The 25813-nt window shown below is 38.2% G+C and overlaps 1 protein-coding gene across 2 annotated transcripts in view; it reads right to left on the reverse strand.

Annotated features, from left to right (window-relative positions):
* NR5A2 (nuclear receptor subfamily 5 group A member 2) overlaps positions 1-25813 on the reverse strand; it is a 98326-nt gene that overhangs the window by 28944 nt on the left and 43569 nt on the right. For both annotated transcript variants that reach the window (XM_074832721.1, XM_074832722.1), the window contains 2 exons: positions 14675-14794; positions 1314-1461 (listed from right to left, as the gene is read on the reverse strand). In XM_074832721.1, coding sequence (XP_074688822.1) covers positions 1314-1461; positions 14675-14794 — 268 coding nt within the window. The remainder of the gene's footprint in view (positions 1-1313; positions 1462-14674; positions 14795-25813) is intronic.

Raw genomic sequence — 25813 nt, forward strand, 5'->3', positions numbered from 1 at the left:
TTGTTCTAATTTTTAAAATAATTCTTTGTTTTTTTCTGCATGTTTCATGTCCTGTACCTCTGAATTATTGATCTTTTATGCTCCCTGTATTTAAAGAGCTTCATCTAAAATTTTCCAAAGCAGGTTCAAATTCTATAAACACCACATGGAAGGACATATTTAAGACAGCAATTGATGCTTTACAGTGCAACCAAAACTGTTCCTTTTAGTCTGATTGCAACTGTATTATAATAATTTATTTGTAGAATTTTATTCCTTTACAGAAGAGCTTTTTTAAAAACTGAAAATTAAAGAAAAACATTACTAAATGTCACCACTGCTGATATTTTTTTCATTGTTGTGCTTGGCTTGACTGTTCACTCTCTTTGTAGACAAAATACCTTTTGAGTAAAAAAGGAGTTTTAGCTATGGAGGTATGACTGGGTCTGACCTTATTTATGTTTTTAAGCTTCTCCGTTCAACTGTCTGCTAGTAAATAAAAATTTACCTGGCCAAAGTTTATTTAGACCAGCTTTATTAAGTCAACAAAGTGCAAACCTGAAACAGAGGGCAGGCAGAAAAATCTGTTCCTATGAAGTCAATAGGAATCCATCTCCCTAAAACCCTTTTTTATTCCTGGCACTGGTGATTTTTCTTGACTGATTCATTGGAGGGCACCAGTTTAACTAATTTGTCTTGCATAGGTATCTTTCCCATTCTATGTGCTCTCCACTAGTAGAAAACAATCATCCCTTTAAAGGTTATGTCCTAGCCAGATCTGTCATAAAGCTATTATCATTAATTTTCACTTTAAGAGTTCCTTTCACTTTTTAAAAACTATGAGATACATTCCTGATTTATGGGTTACGATATGACAGCCATCATAAGCAAAGAAGATTGTTTATACTTACCACAGATGTCTTTGAAAAAGAGGGATATTTCAACCATATCCCCACTCCATCTGCTTTACATAACTATATTCAATATCATAGAAAAACATGGTAATCTGTATTTTCCACTGTTCTATAGAATTTCTAATAGAATTTTATCCTTGTTCTGGAATATTCCAAAATAACATACAGAAATACAGAAAGCTTGTAATACTCTATTAAATTCTGTAGGTTTTAGGAGTCATTTCCATAGAAACCCACTTGTAATTCTTATACATCATTTTCCTGCAAGTGTTAATTAAAAAATAACCCTCAGATTATTGTGAATCTTATTAAATATATTTTTAAATCATGTTTTTCATGAAAAATTAAGAAAAGCAAAATATTTTCAATGTTTTTAGAAAAAAATAGCACTATTAAGTATGAAGAGTAGAGTGTACCTACCTAAACTAAACAGCACCAGGAATTTGAGACATACAAATTCTCGTAGATCAAACTGCAGGGAACGAAGCTTTGCTACTAGTTCTTGTGCATGGCTCATAAGATTGTTGAGGGTGGCTCCAGCTTGGGATGCTATTACGGAATAATCCACCTGTAAAAGAGAATTGTATTTCTGTCTGGTTGTCATGCCTGTAGAACCACTTTAGGATGTTTCAAGCAATTGCTTGAATTGTACAACCGGGATACTCCTGGATAAAAGAATCGTTCTCAATTTAATGATGTTATCAGGTCAAGATGATTTTATATATAAACTGATTTTAGCACAATGGTGTCTACTGAAAATATTATTAAACCATATATCTTAATGGTATGTCACATCACTGTGAATGCTGGTTTGTCTGCTTGTCTTTTTTTTTTTTTTTAGAAGCATTATGTTTGAGAACTGCTTATGACACTGGTAGCTGTCCCCATATCAGTTTGTTTTATTCATTTGATGTCTTTTGTTCTCACTGTAATTGTACGATCTTGCAAAGAAAGACTGATGAAGTGAGCTTCATGCTTACACTGGGTGTATTAGTCCAGAGGGACGTAACAGTATTCATGGGAAATGGTCCAGTGTCCATAACTTGGCCAGAAACATCTATTCAAGTCCAGAAATGTCGGTGTATTCCCACAGGAAACAGAGGTATTGTGTGGGTGGTTTCTGTTCTCCTTAACGACACAAAATCCTGGTATTTGTTGGAGTTGGTTCCAACAGACTTGCTCTGGCGAGTCCTCCCCTGCTAGCAAAGGAAGAGCAGGCAGGTGCGTGACACTGGCCAGCTGCACTTGCGTTGACCCAAGCAGCAACCGCAGTGCACGAAACTACGTTCTCTGGGGCACAGAAAAAAGCAGGACTGGTCTGGGGGTCTGCTGCCCTTGTCATGCTGCCCATTTGTTCTCAGAGGAGGCTGACCTGTCTATGAGCTTTCTGAAGTGACACTTGTGTATAGAGATCCAACATAAAGCTGGAATTAATACACCATATTAAAAAAGGTGATATTCACAAGCAAAGTATACTTAGAGCCTTTCATAGCCGACACATCCCTGGGCAATCCTTGAATCTGTGGCAACCTCCCCACAGCTCGCACACTGAAAATTTTTTCTGGTGAATACCAGTCCCATTAAGGGGATGTTTCCCTGCAGTTGGCCATACTCGCCTCTGCCACTCTGAAGACGTGCACTATTAACTTTTGCATGCTTTGTCATGCGATGCTGAGCAGTGGAAAAGTGCCCGGGTACCACAGCCTACGGGAACACCATGTTGCGAAGGTGAAGCACTGGGGCTCAGGCTGGGGCTGGGACTGGGACTGGAGTGAGCTGGCTCTGAGACCGGGCTGGAGACTGTGAGACTGGGCAGCTCCAGCACAGTGACAGCAGCGTGGAGCAAGGTGCAACTGCTTCAGCTGAAACATCTTTAGCTCAGCTCAGGTTTCATCAGAATGTGTTACATTTTCCCTACAAATGCCACTGTCCTGGGAAGATGGCCAGGTGTGTTGCTTGCTCCTGTGTTGAGCTGCTCCCAGCCAACTGGCTGAGACCTAAAAGGGCTATTGACGCATTTAAAAAAAATGATTTTCTTGCCTGGCTGCTCTAATATTACCAACACCTTCCTCTTTTAGGAGCCTCCATGACAACAGGGAAATTGCTAACCATATTTCATGTAAGCACACATAAGTGAAGTCTGGGTCTAAACTAAGACTAAACACAATGGTAAGCGCACACTTTGGGTTAATGATTTGTTTAAAGGTATCAGTGTCCTAATCCCATCTTTAAGGTCTCCTATAATAAAGTATTTAATAAAGAACAACCAGGTATCACCAGACAAAACAGACCAATACTGCAAAATTTTGTTTTTCCAGGCACTAATCCCTTAAATCTATTTTTAAAAAAACTGTTGAGGAACATATATTATGATTTTTTTTTTTTTTTTTTAAATTTCAAAACTATTGAATTGATTCTGTTCAAGTATAAACAACAGTAAAGCAAGGAAAAAATAAAAGGCTTCAAATCTGATAAAATTTCAGGCAGGAAAGATAGAGAGATGACTGAAATGAATTAAAAATAACTTCTCCTAGTGATGACCTTAATATAATCAATAGGTTACTGATTTTTAATAAGAAATTTTATTATATGTACTGTTAGTGCTCCCAAGACGTTGACTGAAGGCAACTGTACAAGAAAAATGAAGTTACACTTTTTGTATGGATGTTAAGAATAACACTGCTCCATCTCTGCAAAGCATTTAAAGTTGTGCTTATGTTTCAATTAAGTCAGTGGATTGTGCTTAAGTATGCTGTGAGGTAGGTTTTATTGCTCTCTCTTACACCTGGGAAAACTGAAGTAGTGACATTAAATCGCTTACTCGGGGCCAAAGAAATCTGTGACAAAACTAGAATCTGGTCTTTGGAAACCCCAGCCAAACCATGTTTCATAAATTACTTTCTAGCTCATCTGTTATTTCTCTCTCTTTCTATATGTACATTTATACATATTTATTTATATGTAAGTATATATACTTATATAAATAATAGGAAAAAATAAAGTAACATACCTCAAATACTTTTATTTAAAGAGCAGTTTAATATAGTGACGTGATTCAACTCCTTCATATTGAGAAACCGGTCACATATAAATATCAACTTTCACAACTTAATTTCCCTTTTGTAATTGTTAAGGGGGGAAAAAAGCTCAAAGTCCCTCACTGAGGTTCCAGTTTGTGAGGGAAATATGCTATTCACATCATAATAAGGAGTTAAGATGTCTGGATGTCAAGAATATCAGTGGCCTTAGTGCAGCGATTATGCCATAATGGAAAAACCCAGTAGATGCCTGGATCTCCCACCATCCCTCTACTGGAGAGCTCTCAGGCAACCTGCTACTCTTTCAGGTGCATTTTATATTTGCAGCACCAGCAAATTTGTCTGGGAGGCAAGTCCTCATCTGCCACTCACCAAGAGCAGGCTGTATTAAATTTTTATATTTATTGACATTTCATTACCATAATTGACTGCAGTTGGTTCTCTAGTAGAAGGCACAGGGCTGCCTCCTAAGCAGGAGAATTGGTCCCTTGAGTAGGATTTGCAATTAAAAACAACGCAGAATGGATTTTTTTTTTTTATTGTGTAAATATGATGAGTTGAATTTTCAGCTTTAACTAGAGAATACTGGGTGTGCAGAAGGCTTTTTTCAAGAGTGAGCAAAATTATGAGTTGGTGGAAAGACGACCCCCAAAGGTGTCAATCAGTTTATACAAAATCAACTGTGCATGAAAAAGCCTCAGTTAATGTCTATTCTGAAAAAGTGGTCACATTAACGAGTATGCTGTCCTGCTTGCTTGCAGGTCCTGTATGCAGAAATTGATACTAAAAGATGTATTAATTCTCCTACCTTCCAGTCCACGATTAAAAATGTTTTTGAAAGACAAAGACTAAACCAGCCTGGATCTTGAGGAAAATGCTTAATTGCATACCGAAGTCTTAGCATTTACTGTAGTATTTATTGTACCATAAATTGCATTTGGTAAAATCAAATCCACAATGGAAATAAATTATTCTTGCTTCCCAATTAATAGTATTGCATTTTACAGTTGATTTTGATGTTGAAGATGGTCTGTTGACTGGCATTTTTGAAAACAGAAGCTTTGGTGAAGCTTCCACATAACCTAATTTGGAAGTAAAATGATGGGCGTAAAGTTACGGCTGTATAGACAAATGGAAGTGTGAATTCTTCGTGTACCAGTAAACAGTGCTACCTTGCATGATGAATATAGTTATGATGAAGAAGTAATGATAGAGGCTTAATTGGATTAGCTTGGTACCAAAGCAATGTAGACAGAACAGCACTGAATAATTTACACTGCTGTCTGTTCTCACCATTCTGGTGCTTAAACTGGCATGTTTAAGATTAGTATGGACATTGCTATACTGCAGGCTGTGCTGTAGCATACCATTTGCTAACTGAAATGCCTAAATCTAAAACTAGATACTCAAAACATCTGCTCTGCTGACACCTAACTTTGTGCTTAAAGACCTCACAGCTCCGCCTTCCACCAGCCCTCTGGGTGCCAAACTGCTTCTAGGCATGGCTGGGACTACCCAAGTCATGACAGTGGTAGATAACAGTGGTATGTCCAGCTCATGATACAGCTCTTCATAGGTTTATGGACTATGTGGCTTTCATCTACCTAAGGCAGCAAAAATACCAAAGGCAGGATTTCTTCAGCAGGCCGGTGGCTGGAGCCACTTGAGGTATAGGAAATCCAGGGTCAAATCTCCAGTCTAAATAGTGCATGAAATAAATAAGTCTATAGCCTGACAATTGAGGTATCTTTCTGAAAGTGAGAAATATCAAGTTTCTTCAGGCAAATCTGGCATGTCTTGTGGATATTTTCTGACCATGAGTATTGGGCAGAAAGAGGGGGGGACCATCAGCTTGGTTTGGAAAGGAAGGATTTTCTTGGTGCTTAACGCTAGGAGGGAACTTCTAGCTGGGAATCTGAAGTAGAAAACATGTGCATAAGTCCCTTGGGCAGGCAGCATTCATGTCACACTTTCTCTCCTCAGAATTTCTCAAGGCTACCCGTTACAGTTACCACCTAGTTTGCTGCTGGCTTTCCCTGCTCCCTGTGTTGCAGAGGTAAGGGCTGGGTGGATGAGGCTGCAGGCTCTGTGAGAGGGCAGGGCAGTACAGAGGCACTAGCAGCAGAGGAAAAGAAAAAAGATGATAGTATTAGTAAGAGGGTCATAACTTAAATGGACTGCAGAAAAACATGGCAATATCGCATATTTTTCTAAATTCTTCTCTTGATACAGTTGAGAGTGACTTAAAAGGCCAAATCTCTTTGCTGTGAGTGAAAATGAGTTAGGCCAGTGCAGAATGTTTATGAAAATACTACTTTAAAACAATATATCATGATAAAGTACTTGTGAGTTCAGCAGCATTTAGATATTCAGCTATCAAATAATTTCTCAACTGATAACCAGAGAGGTAAGAGAGATGGAAGTGACTAATTCTTCAGTTTTTTTTCTCACATGAAGGTCTCATTTAACACAGTGAGATATTGTTCAAGGCAAGAATAAAAGACAAACCTTTTTTACAACATGAAACTATGGGCTAAATAAATGCTGAGGTTGAAGGCCAGAAATACAGGGAGTACTTGTACTTTTTTGTTTTGCAAATGATTTATCATGGTAATGAATGATTCTTGAAGTCAAATCCCTGGTTTCACTGGGTGGAGTCAGATGGTGGTCTCCTCTCTATGCCCACAAAATGGAGCCTAACATTCAATGGTGGAATCAGACTCCTTCCTTCCTTCTAAAATTAACTTGTGTTTCATTTCCAGGATATGACAAGTGGGGTCATATGGCATGTGGAAATGTTGTGTGGAACTGTACCATCCCTTGAAAGCTTGAAACAGTCTCCGGAATATAGGATTAGAATGATTTTACTTGTTGATGGCTGTTACCAGTACTGACTATCACTGAATGCCATTCCTTTCAGTCAGAACAGAAATTGTGCAAGCAAGGAATAAAGCCCCTGCCGTGGCTGTACAGAATACCTGTACAATAAACAAATGTTCTAGAAGACTAAGGTAGTTCAAGTTAGTGAAAGATTGATTTCATATTTAATTTAGTAAATTAGATCACTGTGTGTTTGGGGCACAAAGGCAAAGGAGGCAGTGGATGCCTAGGTGCAGCAAAGGGACTGTCCTGCTTGACCTGACTCTGCTCTGTGCAACCCTGGCCGGCACAGCTGGCTGCTGCTGATGGGGGGCTGCTCCCCTACTGCTCCCTCCTTGGTTGCAAACTGCACTGAAAGCCTGGGGACTGGCCCACAGGGGTCTGCCCTGGGTTTTGAAGTCCTGACCCTGCTGAAAGCCTGTGAGTTGGCTCTAGTGTATGGCTATGTGTGTGGATGAGCCTTTCTCTCAGAAGGATGCATTCAGCACAGTATATAGCAAGCAAGTTAATTTAATATCAAACCATAATTACTCTTCCACTGTTTCCTGAAATACATATTTCAGTGGCAACTATGGTGGTTATTAAACTAATTTTGAGCTTTTCATATAATTAATACTTTCATTAAAAACATTTGAAGCTGTATTTGTGTTATGTTTCTAAGCAAATGAACATGGAAAAACACTTTGAAGAGACACTTATGTACAAAAAATGAGCAGGACTCAGCATGGACAAAACCAGCAGATGTGCTTATATCAGGTTTGGATATATTAATTAAAATTGTGATGACTTATACAGTGTAAGATGCTTGTCATTTTAACATGATACACAATAATAGAAGATAATGAATTAAGTTGCCAGTGGACCTTTCCCCTAGGATGATGTTATTGTGCTTGCTAATTAGTTATAATATGCAAATAGTAACACTCCAAAGTAAGTTGTCTAACTTAGTTTCAGAACAACATCAAGACTGGAAAAATTCTATGCCCTGTAGTTGATTATGTATAGATTCATATATAGTAGATATATTTATGTTATAATATGCATAATAATAAAAGTATTGTTAAATTTCATGCAGATAGCTATTTTAATCAGTACCATTAAATTTTCCACTCTAGTAATGGTGACTATTGGGTTCTTCAAATTATTTGTATGAAGACATTAAAGTAATGTGCAGAACATAGCTAACTTAGACTACAATAGAATCCATTTTTTTACCAAAGTGCTGCTGTTTTTTATATAGAGATGAGATGATATGGAATCACTGCTAAGTTTGAATATCCATAAACTTCACTGGAAGACAGACCATCACTGGAAATGCTTTGTGAATGTTTAGGTAACATCACAAGGACTGTGCTAACTCAAACTGTTTCTTCAGGAGCTTTTAACTATGTAAGTTCATTTCCCCTTATTACCGTCTTATCTTACACAAATGTTTACTCTACTATTTTAAATCCTTTCCCAGCAATGGAAGACTGAATGTGCTCACTTTGCATTCCATCAGCATCACTACTCCAATAGGTGGTTGGGACAGACTGATGTGGTGCTTTCTTCTTTGAGCTGGGTTTCTGAACAACTTGTCTCTCATGTTGGGCAAGCTTAAAATCAAATATGGAACTTTACATGAATTTATATAGTGAAATTAGTTCACTAGTATGGGACTTGTATGGAGGACTAGCAGCCTTTAAGAAATGCTGTCAGACTCCAGGCAAATAGCTTTTGTTTTCTTTATGGGAGTAATGTGTACAGAATACAAAAGAAATGCATTTCCTATGAACACAACAGAGTTAGCATGTGGAAAATGGAACAGTTCTGGCGTGCAAGGATTCATGTTAGGTGCCCTCTCCATGACTTTTTACTGGAACTGGAATTTTAGACTGTAAACCATAGTGCTACAATGGTTTCATGGCAAAATAGCAAAGCAAATGTAAATTGGGATCAGTTTGTTCAGAGGTGTGTCCATAGCTACTTGAAAAGCTCAAAATGTTTCATGAATATTTGGACAAACCCGAATTAGGCACTTCATCATTATAATGGAATTTTGATGCGTTTTACCTAGTTTAGCTGAGAACATCTAGTTCAGATCCAAAAAGCAGCTAGCATAATATCTTCATAAGAATTGAGGTACTTTTAACAACTAGCACAAGCTTGTTTTCCTTTAGGCAGAAACCACTAGAGTGAGGAACTGTATAAGCCTGAATACAAGAGAACAAATACTACACTGAAGAGCAAAATAATGATTGCTTGACCTCATTTGTATCCACCTTGAATCAAATCCTGTGTTTGCCTATGTAAGGACTTCTAAATTTGGCCCCCCAAAAGCCAATACCTGTTTTCTGCCAGGTACAACTATGAAGCCTGACTGCAATCACAGATCTAATGGGGAACAAATAAAAATTTTAAAAAAATATATAAAAGACTAATTTCCAAGAACTTAAGAAGTAATAGCTTTCCATTAGATATCCATTATCTTTCTATACCTATGATTAGTGTATGTATTTTTAGTCATTTCTTAGGATGAACAAAAAAGTATGTTTCCTTATCTACTTTTTTTTGCCAGCTCCTTTCTCTTGTCTTTTGGAGACACTCCTTCCTTTACCACTCTTGTAACATTTTGTACAATAGTGATACTTCTGCCAGGGTGATCTTTCTTTGTGATACAGTTGTCTGTAGCCCACAGTTTGAAAGTTCAGCTGCCTCTTGAGAACCTTTTCAGTGGCAAGGTGATCTTCCCTTGAACTTGCAAGTCTCTTCCCTAAACAAACAGATTCTCCAAAGACCTCGGCAAATACAGCTACATTGGGATAGCAGAAGCCTTCTTTGCAAGTGTGTAAGTCTAACAGAGATTACATTGCCACAGAAAATTCCCCAGGCCACATACCTTTCAGTAAGGTAGCCCTGAAAGATCTATAAAGTATCCCATCTAGGGAGAGGTTCAAGCCACAAAATTCTGATCTAAATTGAGGTTAAATTTTTATTTGCTTCAAAACACAACCCTGTCAAGATCTTGGTTATCTCTCACGCTCTTTGGTGCTATACTTGAGGATACAAATCCAGATGGAAAGATGTATGTGTGATGACTTTAAAACAATCTTAAAAAAATCTGAGATTTAGGCACAGTTTTGGATGGCCTTTTTCATCTGAAAGGCTTTGACCAAACTCAGCAGAGGGAAGATTTGGCAACAATGAGTAGAGTGTAAGTATGAACAAAATGAGCAGCTTGTGTCTGAACAGCCGAGGCTACAATTCATGTGTTGTGTGTTGACTGCAGCATGAAAATGCATGAACAATGATAATCTGTACAGAGCTTTAATATCTATCCCGTGTGTGCTGGGTTTTGGAAGCTGGCAGTGTATGGCTGGTATAGAAGATAGAAAAGGAAAGTGCTCAAGTTGGAGGAATTAAAGTTCTATAATTAGAAATGGTCTGTTAAAATTACATGACACATGGCAAGCCTGCAAAACTTGGCGTGTGGAGAGCATATTGGCAATGATTTACAATTAACCACCACATTGCAAATCACTCCTTAGCTGTTTTCTATTATGAAATTTGGAGAGTTGTAAAATGCATTTGTGCTACTTTATTTCCTTTTGAAATGGTAATTGCTACTGCTGAGGGGCAGTACTTAGTGCAGAAAATGAAGTGTGCAGCATAGGGAGGAACTTGTTTCTGAGGAACTGCTGAGGAATTGTAATGATCTGAAAAAAGTGCTTTCTTGAAACATATACACACAAAAGAGCTTCATTTATGAAACTCCAACCAAATAAATAACAAAATAAAATAGAAGTCTTTTTTTGTGCAAGGACCAATGCTTACTACTTTGTTGCTGACTACACTTTTTCCCCATTGAAGTGGGAACAGTGGATTGACACTAGGTAAAACTCATAAGCCAATGGCTTGAGGGAAATGCAGATGTATGGAAATGTGATAGGAATGCCCTAAGGTAACGGGTTTTGAGCCAATGTGTTTGAAAATTATGGAGTGTGCTTCTAACTACTAGCCCATTTTAGATACCAAGTATAGAACTGACAATGGTATGGCCCTGGGGAGCTGGATGAAGTTTGACTTTTGTGTCTGAGGAACAGAGGCTGTGCAGCATAAGTGGAGAAAACAGGTATGTTCTAATTAAGTGGTGATAAGTTCCCCCCTTACAGGTTCCCCCTTGATTGTGATTGTAAAAAGGTCTGTGTTTATGAGTAGCTTTTATGGAGGGATATGTTAAGGAAAGCATGGAGTGAGGCTTCTCAAGCCTTAAATTTTCTAACCTGTGACAATAATCATGATCTCCCAGGTAATAAAGTAGGCTATCTAGCTCAGGTCCTCAGTTTAAAGTTAATATGTTTGAAAGCCAGATGATTGACTGTAATTTTGCTCATAGTACTTTGCTGGTAGTAGTAAATAAAAACATCTACAGCACTTTTCATCAGAAGTGTCATAGTGCTTTCTGAACCTTAATCGATTAATTTTTATGAGATGGTGACATGGTTATTTCCCTTTCTCTACTGGAGGAACTGAAAGGATCAGGGCAGCAACCAGAAAGTATGCAGCATTTAGTGCAATAGCAAAGGCTCTTAATGCCTGGGTCTAGAAGTATGGCTTTTCAGGATTATTTTACAGTTAATACAGAGACAGACTCAAGTCATAATTGTCCTTTCATAAATACATTTGATCTGGCATTGTGTCTTAGAATGACAATAGACCGAGTTGATGCTGCCAAGATGGTCCATCTTGACACTTAGGAAAATAAGCAGTTGTATTGGATCATCTGGGCTAAACAAGTAACTCAAACTGAGCTACAGTGCAAAAAGGCAGTATGCAGCAGCTGAAGCCAGGAATGTCTCAGAACAAGTAAGTTAGAAGCACTGTCCAGGCATGTAGGGATGATGTTAAAAAGCCAGTGTTCAGCTAGAGTTGAGACTTGCAAGGTATGTCAAATTGCTAGTTAGGGGATGAACAAGGAAAATGTGGGACTGCTGCTGGATTCAGCTTGTGATTTAGTGGCAGCAAACAGAGACCAGGCTGAGGTACTCAGGACTGCCTTTGCCTCTGTCTTTACTAACAAGGTTTCCCAGGCTCTGTGCTTTGCAGCAGGGCTCAGGGAGGAGGAGAGTGACCGGCATTGGGTATAAGCTGAAAAAAAAGAGATTTAGACCAGAACTAAGGAAAAACTTTCTCCCCATGAAGACGGTCGGCCACTGGCACTGGCTGTGCAGGGAGGTTGTGCAGTTTCCATCTTTGGGCGTTCTCAAAGCCTAACTGGACAAAGCCCTGAGAAACCTGGTTTGAGCAGAGTGTTGGACTAGAGACTCCTTAAAATCCCTTCCAGCCTGGATTATTCTGTGATTTTCAGATTTGTGGCTCTGACAATATTTTAAGCCCTCTGCTTGGCTCACCCAGTTTTGTCCATCTAAATAAGAAGCGGTTCTTCAATGAATGAGTTTCAGCCATGGAAATAATTTAAATAGATGATGTTTTAAAGTAAATGCTTTTGAATGACAAATTACATACAACTTGCATACCGGCATAGTAATGGCGTTTCTGCAATACCTCAACTACCAGTGGTCTTTCCGTGAGCACATGTGCCACGCACAACCCAGCGAGAGCAGGCGCAGTCAGTGCAGCTGTGCCCACTCCTCCCAGCAATCTGGCTTTTAATCTAGGATGACAGTGACCAGAGTTGAATGAAATCAGGACAATAAAGCACCATTACATGTAGATTTCAGACTCATTCTGGTTTCAAAAACAGCACCGGAGACTGCATATTTACTTCAGGTCTGGTGTCTCCCTATTTCTCAAGGAGAATCTGTGGTGCCTACATGGGAGTATGTTCTCCAGCTGTTAGCAAGGGTGGAATGGGAGGGAGTTCATCCATAAGGAAAGGGGCTGACTGTAGTGTTCTTGTCTGCTGTTCTCCCAATACAGCTCCTTGCTCTTCAAGCAGCCTAAGTGTGAAGAGGAAAGTACAGAAGATGATGGGAGACTCTGGGGGTGCCTGCACTGACTTCAAACTTACAAACTTTGGCATAGGAAAGTGAAATTGGGTTGAAAGGAGGATGTATTAAACCTATTTGACAAACCTGGGGCAAAACCGGATGCAATCAGTCCAATTTAGCCAGGTTTTAATTTAGTTGGAGACTATAATTCTGCCTGGAAATATACAGCTTCCAAAACCAGCTGATGATTTGCAAGCACTGCATTTCATAAGCATCCTGCTACCTGTTGTCCAACAGTCATGAAATGCTCTGCTTTGCCTTGAGATCATGTACAGATGGGGTTTTTTGCAAGAAAAGATAAAACTGGCTAATGAGGTAAGAATTGTTGCTGTAGAAAAATGGGGACAATAGCTAGAATTTAAGGGTATTTAGATGTCTCTATTTCAGTGGGGCTTAGGCACTCAGTACCTTTAAAAACTAGCTAATCACATAACAAATGAGACACTAATTTAGCAGTTCTCTCAGGAACAGAAAACTGTCAATATACTTATAGCTTTATAAACAAAGGAATAAGCAAGCACCCCATGTGGTAAATAAAATAATTGCTGGTACAATTGTTCATGTTTTGCGGATGATGAAATGGAAACGGGATCAGTCATTTTATCAATAGCACCAATACAAATCAAGAGTAATGCAACTACTTTTTGCTTATATAATTAGGGAGTACAACTCTATCTCAGATAGGTTAGTGACTTTTCATGAAGGTGCAGGAGTCAGTTCCATAGCTAGAATTTGAATTTTCCTGCTTCTTTCTTGGACAAGTCGATCATTTCTCCCTTCTACTGTACACCTTTTAATCATAAATGCAAACAGTTTTTTCTCCTTCTCATTCTTATAAACACTTGTTCTTAGTGTTAAGAAATGGCTACAGGTTTTAAATTGTAACTAAAGCTGTAAGCAGATTCCACAACATACAGACATAAATGATGTATCTTAGAAAAAGGAGCTCTTTCCCGTGTGTGTATAAATTGAGGCAGTTCATTTTGCAGCTACTTAAATACCAATGGACTATCATTTGTTTTCACTCTGAATCAGGAATATAATGTACAGGCACACTTTGCTTCTCTTTGATACTGTAATTTTTTTCTGTTAAAATCTGAACAAGAATCTTAGGTATAAGGTTCTTATTTTACTATCAAGTTTTTTGTGCTTTGGAAAGTATGAGGGAGACAAAACTTTCTATTTCCTTTGCATTTTCACACAGTTTTCCTAATTCTTGCCACATTATTGCTCTTGCATTTTGGGACATTTATGCATCTGACAGCTGAAGAAAATTAACCCTTGGAAAGCTGAGCAGAAACTGCAGGGCGTATACCCTGAGACAGCTCCTGAGACAATACCTGCATTTATAGCCTATGGACTGAATAATATTCCTGGGATTAGATGTCTCAGCTGCCCACTTTCTCACACATGTGCATTCTTCTCTAAAAGCAAGATATTTCTGAGGTGGTAGCTGCAGGTTCTCTAGGTTTCTGACCCAGCTAGTAATTCTTTTGAGTAAATCACAGTTCTGAAGGGAAAATAAGCTATAATTGCTTAGACCTAAAGCATCAAGTTTGGGAGTGTTGTTGCTGTCAGAAACCATTTTAGCTCCAAGGAAATACAACTTCTCAAGGAATACTTCTCATCTGCTATTTTTCAATCACTGAAGTATACAAGTATATTTGAAAAGCAAAGTGCTTATGATTATATCTGCTTTTATAAGTTTAACTGTAATCAGCAGACTAGGAACAGAGTGCACAAGTCATTTTATCTACATTATTTGTGGAGAATCTCTGAGAACACAGGAGTGCTTCTGACCTAGTTAAACTCCTGCTATTTTGAAAATGATTATTAAAAAGCCATCAATACTCTTCTGAGCCCACATACTCACTTGTTGCCCGGTAACCAGAAGGATGGAGCCTTCTTTCCCATGTACCACTTGCCGGTAAATGTGATCTAGAATCAAGAGTTCACTCCAGCAGTTCTGAAGCAACTTCATTTGGTCATCAACCTGTAAAGCAAACATGAACATTAGGGGCATCACTCTGGGAGTAAGTCTTACATTACACTATGGAGTCAGTCCTTTTTCAAGCATCTGGTTAACACCATGAGAACAGAAATGCTATCAAAAATTATTCATCTGCAAAATTGCTGTTCTCAGCTGAACAAATAGGGCACTACTGAAACCTTTATCTGTAAAATGTATAGAATATTTACTGCTGATTACATTCTAGGACAGAAGAACTATGGCAGTGTTATGCAAAGTAATAATAATAGTATATTTATTAAACACTCAAGGAATTGGGGTATTATATTTACCCAAAACAAGAATAGTAGAAATAATGCTAATCTGAACTTTCCCATACTCCCCATCCTTGAACCTCAGCTTCTGGAAATAGTAAGGAATCTGCAGATTCAAGAGGATTATTGCTGCAAGAAGCCCAAGTTAGAGATAGGTCCCTTGCAAAGGAAAAAGTAAAGAGAGACATAAACACTCCCTCTAAGAATGGTTGTGGTACGATGAAAAAAAGAAGAAAACTTGTTCATAAACAGAAGTTGAGCAGCTTCAGGTGTCACCGGTAGGGCAAGGAAGAGCTGTGCACAAGGCGGTAGTGAGCAGTGAGACATATCACTGACTGCGTTTGGTAACAGAAGGAACATAGTGGGCACTCAGCACAAGCAACCTACATTAAGTTTTTGTGAAAAGTTATTTGGTATTTGCATATTATTGGACAACAAAGTATATCACTAAACTGACTCCTATTGCAACTGGATTGCATTCAGTTTCATTCACTTTAAAGACTGAAAAATAATTAAGACTTCCATGGAAAGGGGAGAAAAAAAATCACAAATTAGTGGAAGGCAGACTATGAATTTAAGTCATGGTAAATATCAAAATCCTGTGGACCTCTTCTTACTGAACTTACTGATTTCTTCCCAAAATTAAACAAAGTCTTTGACTTCAGACATGTGTCCTGAAAGATTTAGATGCGTACATCAGCCTTGCTACAATTAAGTGTCTGGTGTGGATGTGGTAATAGAATGTATATAGTTAAAAGGATTCTAAGAACCTGCACAGATAGCAATTGCTGAACAGATTAAAAATGCTATAAATTAAGAGAAGTAAAAAAGAAATTAACAAAGATAATATTTAAAGTGGAGAAATGCTTAGAATTTCTGAGACATGGAACTATTAGAATTCTTTCTCAGGGGTTCTAATTTCAATCACTTTAGAACTAGATTTTGTAATGCACAGGAAACCACATTATAACGAGCAATCTTGCATGAGCTGAATTAGATAATGCAATAGATGTTTTCAAATTTTATCAGCTACTACCTAATGAACTTTTGAACTTTATTCTTTCAAGCTTGTTTTCTGATTGTGTGGTAGAGAAGGAAGTAATGTTTGTTACTAATAGATTTTTGTAGTGTCACCTGTGAAAGTTACCTACTATTGTCTCTCTCTTTCCAGTCACTTGCCATATAGCTCAGACTTTAACATCTTAATATCAAAGTCTTTGTTTGCCTCCTTCATTCATCTCAATTTCCCTTCTCCCCACTCACAGTCTTCCAACTGTTCTTGCCGCAGTTTCTCCCCCTTAGGTATCTGTCTGAAAATACTCCCTCTTGCTGGACTGTGCAAGCAATTGAAATCAGGAGAGAAAGGGAACAGATTAGCACAAAGCCAGTGGGGAGAAAAGGACAGAAGAACCCTTGTGCAGCAGATCGCATTCTCCCGCGCAGCCTGTGCTAGGACCCTCGATTCTTGCTTTTGCCTGCTCCCTGACTGCAGCAGGTGCTGGAAAACTGCACAATTCATTCCCTCTACTACTGCTTTACCTAGAGGATGATATAATTTTCATGGGATTTTGGTTTGGTCTGGGTTTTTGTAATAACATTTTTATGCCCCTGCCCCCTTTGTTCTTAAAAAAAAAGTAACAAGGAAGACTATATCAAAATATCTGTGTCAAAATAATATCTTAAGGTTGCAAAATCCATCACTACCGTATTAGTTAATGTATCTATTAAGATTGTCTGTCCTATTCTTATTTTATCTTCAATCTGCATTTGTGTTATAACAGATTTTAATGCACAGACAGAATAGGGCTGAATCAGTGTTGTGCAAACACTCTTAGTTCTGATATTTCAGATGTTTTGCATGCTTTGGCTTTCCAGTATTAAGAATAATCTTTTATCACAGTTGCTGTTCTGCCTACAGTCACAGTTAATACATGTATGCTTAGATAACTCCTATAAGCCACATATCCATTGGCAATAGAGATGGAGGAAAGAAAGAGGTGTGGACTCTGTAGATGGATATATTACTAAGTCAAAGTAAAGCTAGTTCTATCACAAACTCAGCCTTGTTCCATCCCTATGCTGTCTGTGCCCATGATAATTCATTTCTGTTCAGATCACAGAGCAAGGCTGATTCTGTATTAAAGATCTCTTCCTCTGCCCACAACACGTATTTGACTACAAAACCATTTCAGCCAAGTGACTTGTTAGCTCAAGAGAGGATAGTAAATTACTACGCTGATACACTCCCTACCAAAACTTGGGCCAGATTTAAAATAAGGCATTATTTGAAGAAAATGTTTGAAAGTTACAGACTCCAGTACTCTTGCTTTTTATGTGAAACTGTTTTGTGACAATTTTCTCCTCTCTATAACAAGGTGTTACAGAAATCAAATCATGCTAACATAATAATTTCATCCAAAATTATAATTTCACACAAAGCTATTACAGCTTACATCTGAATGAAACAAACTGTGAGACAGTTTAAACATTCAGCATCCATGCCTTAACAACTAATACCTGAATAAGAGGTCAAGCATTTGATTATATTATAAATTACATATTTCCAGCTAACCCATCTGTCTCAGCCACAAGCTTTTGAAAACAAACTACACTTTACAGGTCTGGCTTTCTGAAGGTCCCAACAGCAGCTAGTCTGCAATCAAAGCTTACCTCCCAAGCTTTATCATATCATTACCGAGCCAGTGCTGTGAGAACAGTATGAGATGGCAAAATCACAAAAAAAAAGTGTTTTGCACATAGTCTGTTCCTGCTGTTCTACAAGACTCATAAAACTAGCAACAGAGAACATCTGCTAGTGGTTCACAAAATCTGCTCCTCCATATTCACTGTAATTTAACCAGTGAAAGCCTATAAAATGGATAGCATAAAAAGCACAGTACACACCCGCAACACAGTACTGCCTTCAGAAGACTATTAGATCCAGCTGCTTTTGCCATTTTAAGAAAGCTGGCGGCAGAGCAGAATGGTTCACAGTTTGCACTAAGAAGAAATAGAGATGACCTGAAGGATGGTCATGGATTACTAAAATGTAGAGCAAGTGATCAATTCTAGCCTACTTCTGAAAGACATAGATGAAGAAAAATACATATTTATCTCTGCTAATTCTTATGAAATGAAAAATAGAAAACAACATAGATCACGTTGAACAAATATTGTAACACATCACTTATGTTAGAATGAGCTGGTAAACTTTATGATGTGTGTAGCTTCAACCAGAACACAAACACATTTGTGTTTCCGTGGCACGTCAATAAATGAGTTGCAGAAGCATATTATCCGGCAAAATGAAAAAAATCAGCCTTTCATTAAAACAAATATGTGCCTTAAACTCATCCTGAAGACAAAGAGGTTTAAGTTTTGGTGGCTGAAGTGAAGAGTGAGTTCTGAAGAGGAAGATCCTCTGCAGAAAAAGGACCTTGTGGACTTCAGTCTTCTGACTCCAAAGCCAAAGCATGCTAGCCTGCACTAACAGGGTAAGCAGGAGAAAAGATAAGATTCTGTCACCAAGACAGCTTAGCTCCAGTCTGGGATTTCCCTATTATCAACATAATTTTCAATCATGTTATACATTGAATTAGAAACAAGCTCAGGAACTTGTACTACTGGCTAAACTTTGAGGTTTTTCAGTTTGTGGAGATCTTTCAGAGTATTATCAATGTTTTAACAACAATAAGAAAAAAGTGCCCTTTGTCCCAACTACCCAAAATGCTTATAAATAAAAATTGAACATCATACGGCCAACAACTGCCTGCTGCAACACTCCCCAAATCTGCAGCTGTTACAGAACACTGAGACAAGGATAAAGCAAGTTGTCAAATGAGATACCCATCTGACAGCTATCTAGCCTCGAGCAAAAGCGTGAGTGAATACTGTGACCAGATGGTTAAATTTAGGTCCTCTCCAGCCAGTGGCATTCAGATGAAGATACACCAGTGGGGATAGTGTAACTGGAAATTCTTGCTGAAGAAATGGCTTTTAATGAAAGCTGTGGAGAAGGTAAGGGAGGGTGTGTGACTCAAAAGAAATAGGAGATCATTTCCAGCACACAAGGTGGCATGAAAGAGTAATAATGTTATGAGTATGAAAGGAGTAAACCATCACATCTGTAAAACTGCTGCTAAGTGACAAGGGAAGCAAAGATAGTGCTTAGGAGGAGGCTTTAAAGAAGGGGAAGGGGTAGGCAGTGCAGTGAGAGAAGACATAAGGAAAGTCAGATGTCAGGTAAAACCTTGAAGGTGAGGATGATGAGATTGGATGAGATGCAGACTTAAAGGGTTTGTGTGACAGTAAGTGATGCTGCTGGGGCAGAGAAGGAGCAAGTACTTTGTGTTAGTGAAGCAGAGGATAACTGTTGTTGCCAGCACAGGCAGGAGAAGTCCCAGAGGTGAAAGCAGGGATGCAAAGGTGGAGCAAAGGATAGCTTTCTGATAGCATTAATACATAGCAATGGGTAAATCCTATTTCTTTACCAAAACCCTATTTGCCTATGCTTACAGTGAGGACAAGGAAGCATGTCAGAATTTGGAGTCCTCCATAACCTTGTATCTCGTGCTGTTTGGACTACTTGTAGTGTATTCCCCAAGTCATAAGCTGGAAGACAAATGGTCATTGCCACAACCACACAGCGCCATCCCACTGTGCTGCCTACTAACTACCAAGCTAGACAGAATAAAGTAATGTAAGAGCATAACTCAGGCAAAATCGGTCTCGCAGCATCTGGAATGCTGATAGGTAAACAGGTAGACATGGTGAATGAGACACTGTGCAGTCAGTTTGCCTGTGCAATACCCATTGACAGGTGTTTTGTTTACAGGCGGATGGTGGCATGCAATGCACTGTATTCTGGTAAGGTTTTAAGATTTTGTCCTTCCTGTGTTGACCTGGAAATATATCTTCAGTGACCTCATGGTAGAAATGTGTACAGTATCAGTATTAATTGACAACATTTCAGTATCGTGACCTCTGTGAAAGAAACCTTTGGTGTACTCTCTCTCTCTCCCACCCCAGGAGGGAATCACTACTTGCACAGCCTATCTGCCACAGCACTTGGGAAGGGCTGGCTGCAGCTTGCGTGGTCCCCCTGTTGTCCCAGCCATTGGCCATCCCAGCTCTTCTCAGTAAAGCACCAGAGCAGAACTGCTGTACAGCTGGGTCGGAAGGAGTTCATGTGACTTGGGATAGGAATGGATGAAGGTGGGTCACATTCATTATTAGCAGAATCTGTGCATTAGCAGAATCTGTGCCCCAAGCATGGGAGAGTCACTTGCTCCCTACATTAGCTTACTCTTCAATTTCACTAAAAAATAGTGTTCCCTATTTAAAACTTTAAAAAAATCAGGTTTCTGAAAAGAAACTGTGATTTCCACTGTGAAAAATTCACATGATATTGCTCATATGCACAGTGAACTTCACACTGTTAAATATCTGAATACAGGTTTGACCACAGAATTCCCTGGCGGCATGCCCAAGTTCCTCCACTGCCAGCTGGAATTATAAGGTGACTTTAAATCACTTTTCTGAGTTCTCTGCTGACAAGGATTAGAAAACAGGCATGCATGAGAATACATTTAGACACAACTATTAGTTTGCATAATTTATCTTATCAATATAGTGCAAGCCATGTACAATATTTCCAGGAGTGGAGGAAATAGACTCTCCATTTGAAGTGTAAACGTCTAATCCTGAACACTGTGGTGACACACTATCTTGACAAGACAAAAAGGTGGTCTGGGGTCGGGGACGAGAGTGTCACATTTGTCTGCTAAACCCCAGATTCCCACACAGATGGGCCCTGAGCTTTTGGTAAGGGACTCAGTGGAAGTTTGTCAGGCTTGTTGAGGCTGCAATACACAATCACGCATTATCAATTGTAGTTAAAGGAAGGACTTATCTCAGAAATGCTGGTTACTCATCTGAAAAACTATTTGTGCTGATGTTATAGATGAGGAAGGCTAGTGAGACACAAGAGTAGTATTGTTGTAGAGTGTATGCTTCCCACAGCTCAGAACGTTAATCATTATAAACTTTTGTTTTCTCTGAAGAAGAACATTGAAATTGCCAAACAGTAAAATGAAGAATAATGTGTATGCTTTGCTGAAATGCCCCTTAATCTTATCAAAACCACACCGTGTCTTTCTTTTAGGAAAGCGTTTCACAATATTTAGCATACTGTAACCAACAACTGCAGATTTATTACAATTTTTTTTCTGAAGAGGTATTTTCAGCCTGACACTTGATGAATTACCTGTTGAAAGTTTCGGGGTCATGGTTTTTTGTGTTGTTCCAAGTTAAATATTTTCCTTATAATTATTGCTGCAGATTCAGTTAAACAATGCACTCACCTTTTACCCAGTCTACATCTCCGTTTCTGAGAAGTTGGAGAATCCTTTTTCGTCTCTTTTCATTTGCATCAACTTGCACTATAGCTTTGGGCTTTTCTGCTACTAAAAATTTAAAAGGGTATCTAATGATTAAAAAAAAAATATGATGATTGAAATTTATGTGATAAAACCATGTTGGATTCAGCTGAATTGTTTTTACTTACGCTTCTAAAAGGGAATGCCAATACAGGAATAACATGAAGCATTCATCTCATAGTGCCACTTTTAAATTCTACGGCCATTGAATAGCCATTTCCTAGTGAACATGAAGTGATTAAACATCTGTCTGAATTGTTCAACCTGAAGCATACAGGTTCAAGGGATGGTTGAACTTTCTTTCAAATGTAGTTAGGAGATCACTCACAAGTCATTGCAGACATATAGCTCAAGTTGTTACTCCATTTTCTTATGCTATAGTGAAGCAAATCACCCCAAATCAAAGTTTTATAAGACAAGTGCACTCCAGAGGCTAATTTTTACTCCTGAATGCATGCATGGTTTCCAAATCGTTACACAGGTAGAGAAGGATTTGGACTCTCCAGATGGGTTGCTGCTAACAGTGGGAAACCTCCTGTGCAAGGTTGCTGTCAAAAAGCAGCATGTAACAGCCAATGCGGTTTTAAAAGTAAATCCACATAACTTTCAGAATCAGTGAATGCCCTAATAAAATGTGATTACTACCTATAACCTCAGTAATAAAATGCTACAAAGTTCAAGAAAAAATGATTTAATATTAACTATGATTGTTCCAGCTCTTTACTAGAAACCTGGGTGTTATATAAAATTTCTAGGTAAATGCAGGGAGTGATCTTTACAAGCCCATGTTGGGTAAGATGACTGTCCTGTTGCCATCTAGCTCTAATGTGAAGTGAGTATAAAATCCCTCCAAGTTTGGTAGCATTTTACATTTTTTCATGATTTAAAAATGAAATGAAATATAGAAATACTTCAACATGTGCCTTTTCCTGCTCCTTTACAGCATGTAAAGAGGCTGTTATAAAGGTGCAATTATACTTGGTGTACGCCTGCGAATGTGTGTGTGTGCATACCTCTTTCTTCAATAACTTCTGAATCCATCAGTCAGTGTCAGCTTCTTTCAAGAGAGAGTTCATCTATTTAGTTCCTATATGCCTTGTGTGAATCAGTATCCAGACAGAGGAAAGTACCTGCTGGGTACCATGCTGAAAGAAAGGCTAATATGCTCAAGCCTTTATTCAATGGCAGAGAACTGAGAGAGAGGAAGAGAGGACTAAAATGCTTCATTAACTCTCTGCTCATGGAACTATTAGTATTTGGAATATCAAGCCACTTTTCATTTTTTTAAAGGACATAGTTAAGGAATTTATAGCACTAAGCAATATTATACCTTTGAAAATCCTCACACTTTTACCCCTCCAAAATATGAAGTAGTGAATATATGATGCCCATGCTCTGAATGGTGTACGGTGTTTCCTGCTTAGTAAATGCACATGGGGAGAGTGATGACTTTGCAATAGATTCTCCCCTTGCATGCCCCTGGACAGCTATGTGTAAGATCGCTGTGAAAGAGGGGAGGGATCAAAGCAGGAGTGACCAGCCGTTTCCCAGTTTCAGTGCTAATCTTCCACTGAGTCAAAATACTTTAAGAAAAAGCAGCCTTGAGCATCAGTTCACACTCATCCCATTTCCTTGCAGGAAAATAACAAAAGGTCTGTGAGTCTAGAGGCCTCAGATTGCTGTAGGGAGTGTGGGCAAGCAGCAGATGGTGATCCTACTAAAGAATAAAACCTCTCTAATTTTATGAATCTTTGGGCTCTATTTAAAGAGTATCCCCCTTTATTAAGGAGATGATAAATGACAAATCTCAGTTCTTCAAACATCAGATGAAAGGGCTGTTACAATAAACTTTGTGTGTATATATATATTATATAGTGCGTCAAATGCAACACATAACACTCCTACTTTTTCTCCTTTTCCTCACATTTATCTTTGCAAACTGCATGAAAATGACTTAGTATTTCACAGTCAGCGTTATTTCTGATGAATTATAAATGTGTTTTTCTTAGGTTCTTTTTTTTAAAAAAAAATGAAAATAAGAAAAGGATTTCTTTTTAGTCCCAAGTATTTTGCTTACAATGCAGTGTTTCTTCCCTGTCAAAGTGAATGCAAAGATAATGAAAGAGGAAAATTAATTCTTCTTATCAGCATCTGTTTCACAGGGTGAAGAAGGCAGTGCCTTCTTCAGGACTGGACCCATAGAACTGACCTTCAAAATCCTACTCCTGTGAGTATCTCTACTGATGTTAGTACAGTGTAAGTTTATGGATAGTTGGGTCTAGAATATTAAAAAAACCCAGATAATGCTATGTAGTTTGTGTAGCAATTTTGGTACTAAAGCTGTTTTATTCCCTTGAATTACTCCAGAAATACACCAGTTTCTTCTGATGTCAACAAACTAACTGCAAAAATGTGTTGGGCCGTATTCTTAACTCTTAACTTGCATGAACATAAGTCCCTTGACTTCCATATAAACAAAATGAGAATTAGGCCTGCTAGATTCATCATTAGGCTTGTAGGTCTGATCTGCTTTTTAGGATGCACAATTATGTCCTCCAAGGAATCAGAAGACAAGACTGAGTCAAGTAAATTTTATGGTATTGCTGGTGAATTTTTTCTCAGTATATTGAATCAGCAGTTTCACTCTGTTGTACAGCAGCCTTCAACTAAAGTCTCTGTGGTCTTCTCCAAGTCATACATATTTTAGTATTATCTGAAAGGATTTCTAATGTGTAATGTTCCTTTCCTGTTTGGTGATTTATTGGATAAATTATGATTTTTTTTACAGCTACCCCATTTTTCCAGCTGACACATATTCTAAGAGTCGATAGGTAAACTTTACCTCCTACATTAGTTCTTATTTGTAAAATTTCTTAGAAAACAGCAACATCAAATTTTGACAAAGATCAATACAACACACAGGACTGGATTGTTCATATTAAAGACAAAGTCCTAGTAAGAACTACATTTATTTTCCACAGAATAAGTATTCTATTAAAACTCAATCAACTAAGTATAATATGGAAAATATTTTTGACTTGTGACACAAGAGACATGCTAATTTTGGAAAGACTCTTTAATATGGTAACAGGCAGGCAGAGTAATCTCTCAACACACTTAGGGTCCTGTTCTTTCAAGTGCTGCATGCCCCAGAATGCTGGTTTTTGCATGCATTAAAGCAAGAGTTACTTAAATTGGCTCTTGTATAAATTACACTATGTGGTTACTCTTCTGTTTAATAGGGTTTGCATTTATTTCCAGTACAGCTATTCAAGGGGGTGTGGAGTATGCGAAAAGGGCAAACTATAAGAGAAGTATAACCTTACTCTTTTAACAAGTGACACCTACAAAGGTTGGTTTGTGTACAGAGCGTAGGACTGTATTCACAGTTATATGGCTGGGAATATGCAAATAATCTTCTGATGTCACGACTAAAAAGGAGTTACTTTAACACAGCCATACCAATGAGAAAATAATAATTTTCCAGGTAAGTATTAGTGATACCCAGGGTTGGACACTGATAAACCACACAAAGAATCTAATACATTGGATGTTCCATTTCTAGTTATCATCAAATCAGCAGTTTTGTATTTTAAATGTTCTTTATTCAATCAATGATCTTTTGATTGCACAGCATTGCAATCTTTTTCAGGAATTAAAATATGTTGGTTTATATTTTACTTTTCATAGTCCTCTTAATACTTTTGACAAACATCCAACTATGTAAGGGCAGATGTTTCCTTTTGCCCATGGTTGAATCACTGAAACATATGAATCTGAAGTCTCAAAACTGGGAGCTATACTGTGCTAAACAGGACAGAAAGTTACCTGTAATACACCTTTGGCTGGTGTTATTGTTAAACACCATACTCACCATACAAATGTATTCCACTGTTTTTCTCTGCTGTGTAATAAAACAGCCAAAAAAGGCCACAGCAAAAGCAGTAAGAAATCATGAGAAATGGTATCTTCAGTCAAGAAAAGGAAAGGAAATGGTATACTGATGAAGAAAAAAATACAGAAAGGTTGTCTTACATCTCAAGGGTTGCAGCAGTAAGTCACTGGGGCAGAGATTAAACGATAAAGAAGACCAATGATAAGGGAGAAGGTGAAAGAAAATTCAGCATTGTGAATGGGGGTTGTCATGTATTAAATCAGTATCCCTCTGACATGATAGAAAAAGTTCCTTAAAAACACCACCAAAGGAAACTGAAGTCATACAAGAAGGTTGTGGAGAAGTAGTGAGAACCAGTGATGCGTGATCCAATGAGCTACTGTACATGGGAATGATT

Source organism: Strix aluco, chromosome 8, assembly GCF_031877795.1.
Source record: "Strix aluco isolate bStrAlu1 chromosome 8, bStrAlu1.hap1, whole genome shotgun sequence".
Taxonomy (NCBI): Eukaryota; Metazoa; Chordata; class Aves; order Strigiformes; family Strigidae; genus Strix; species Strix aluco.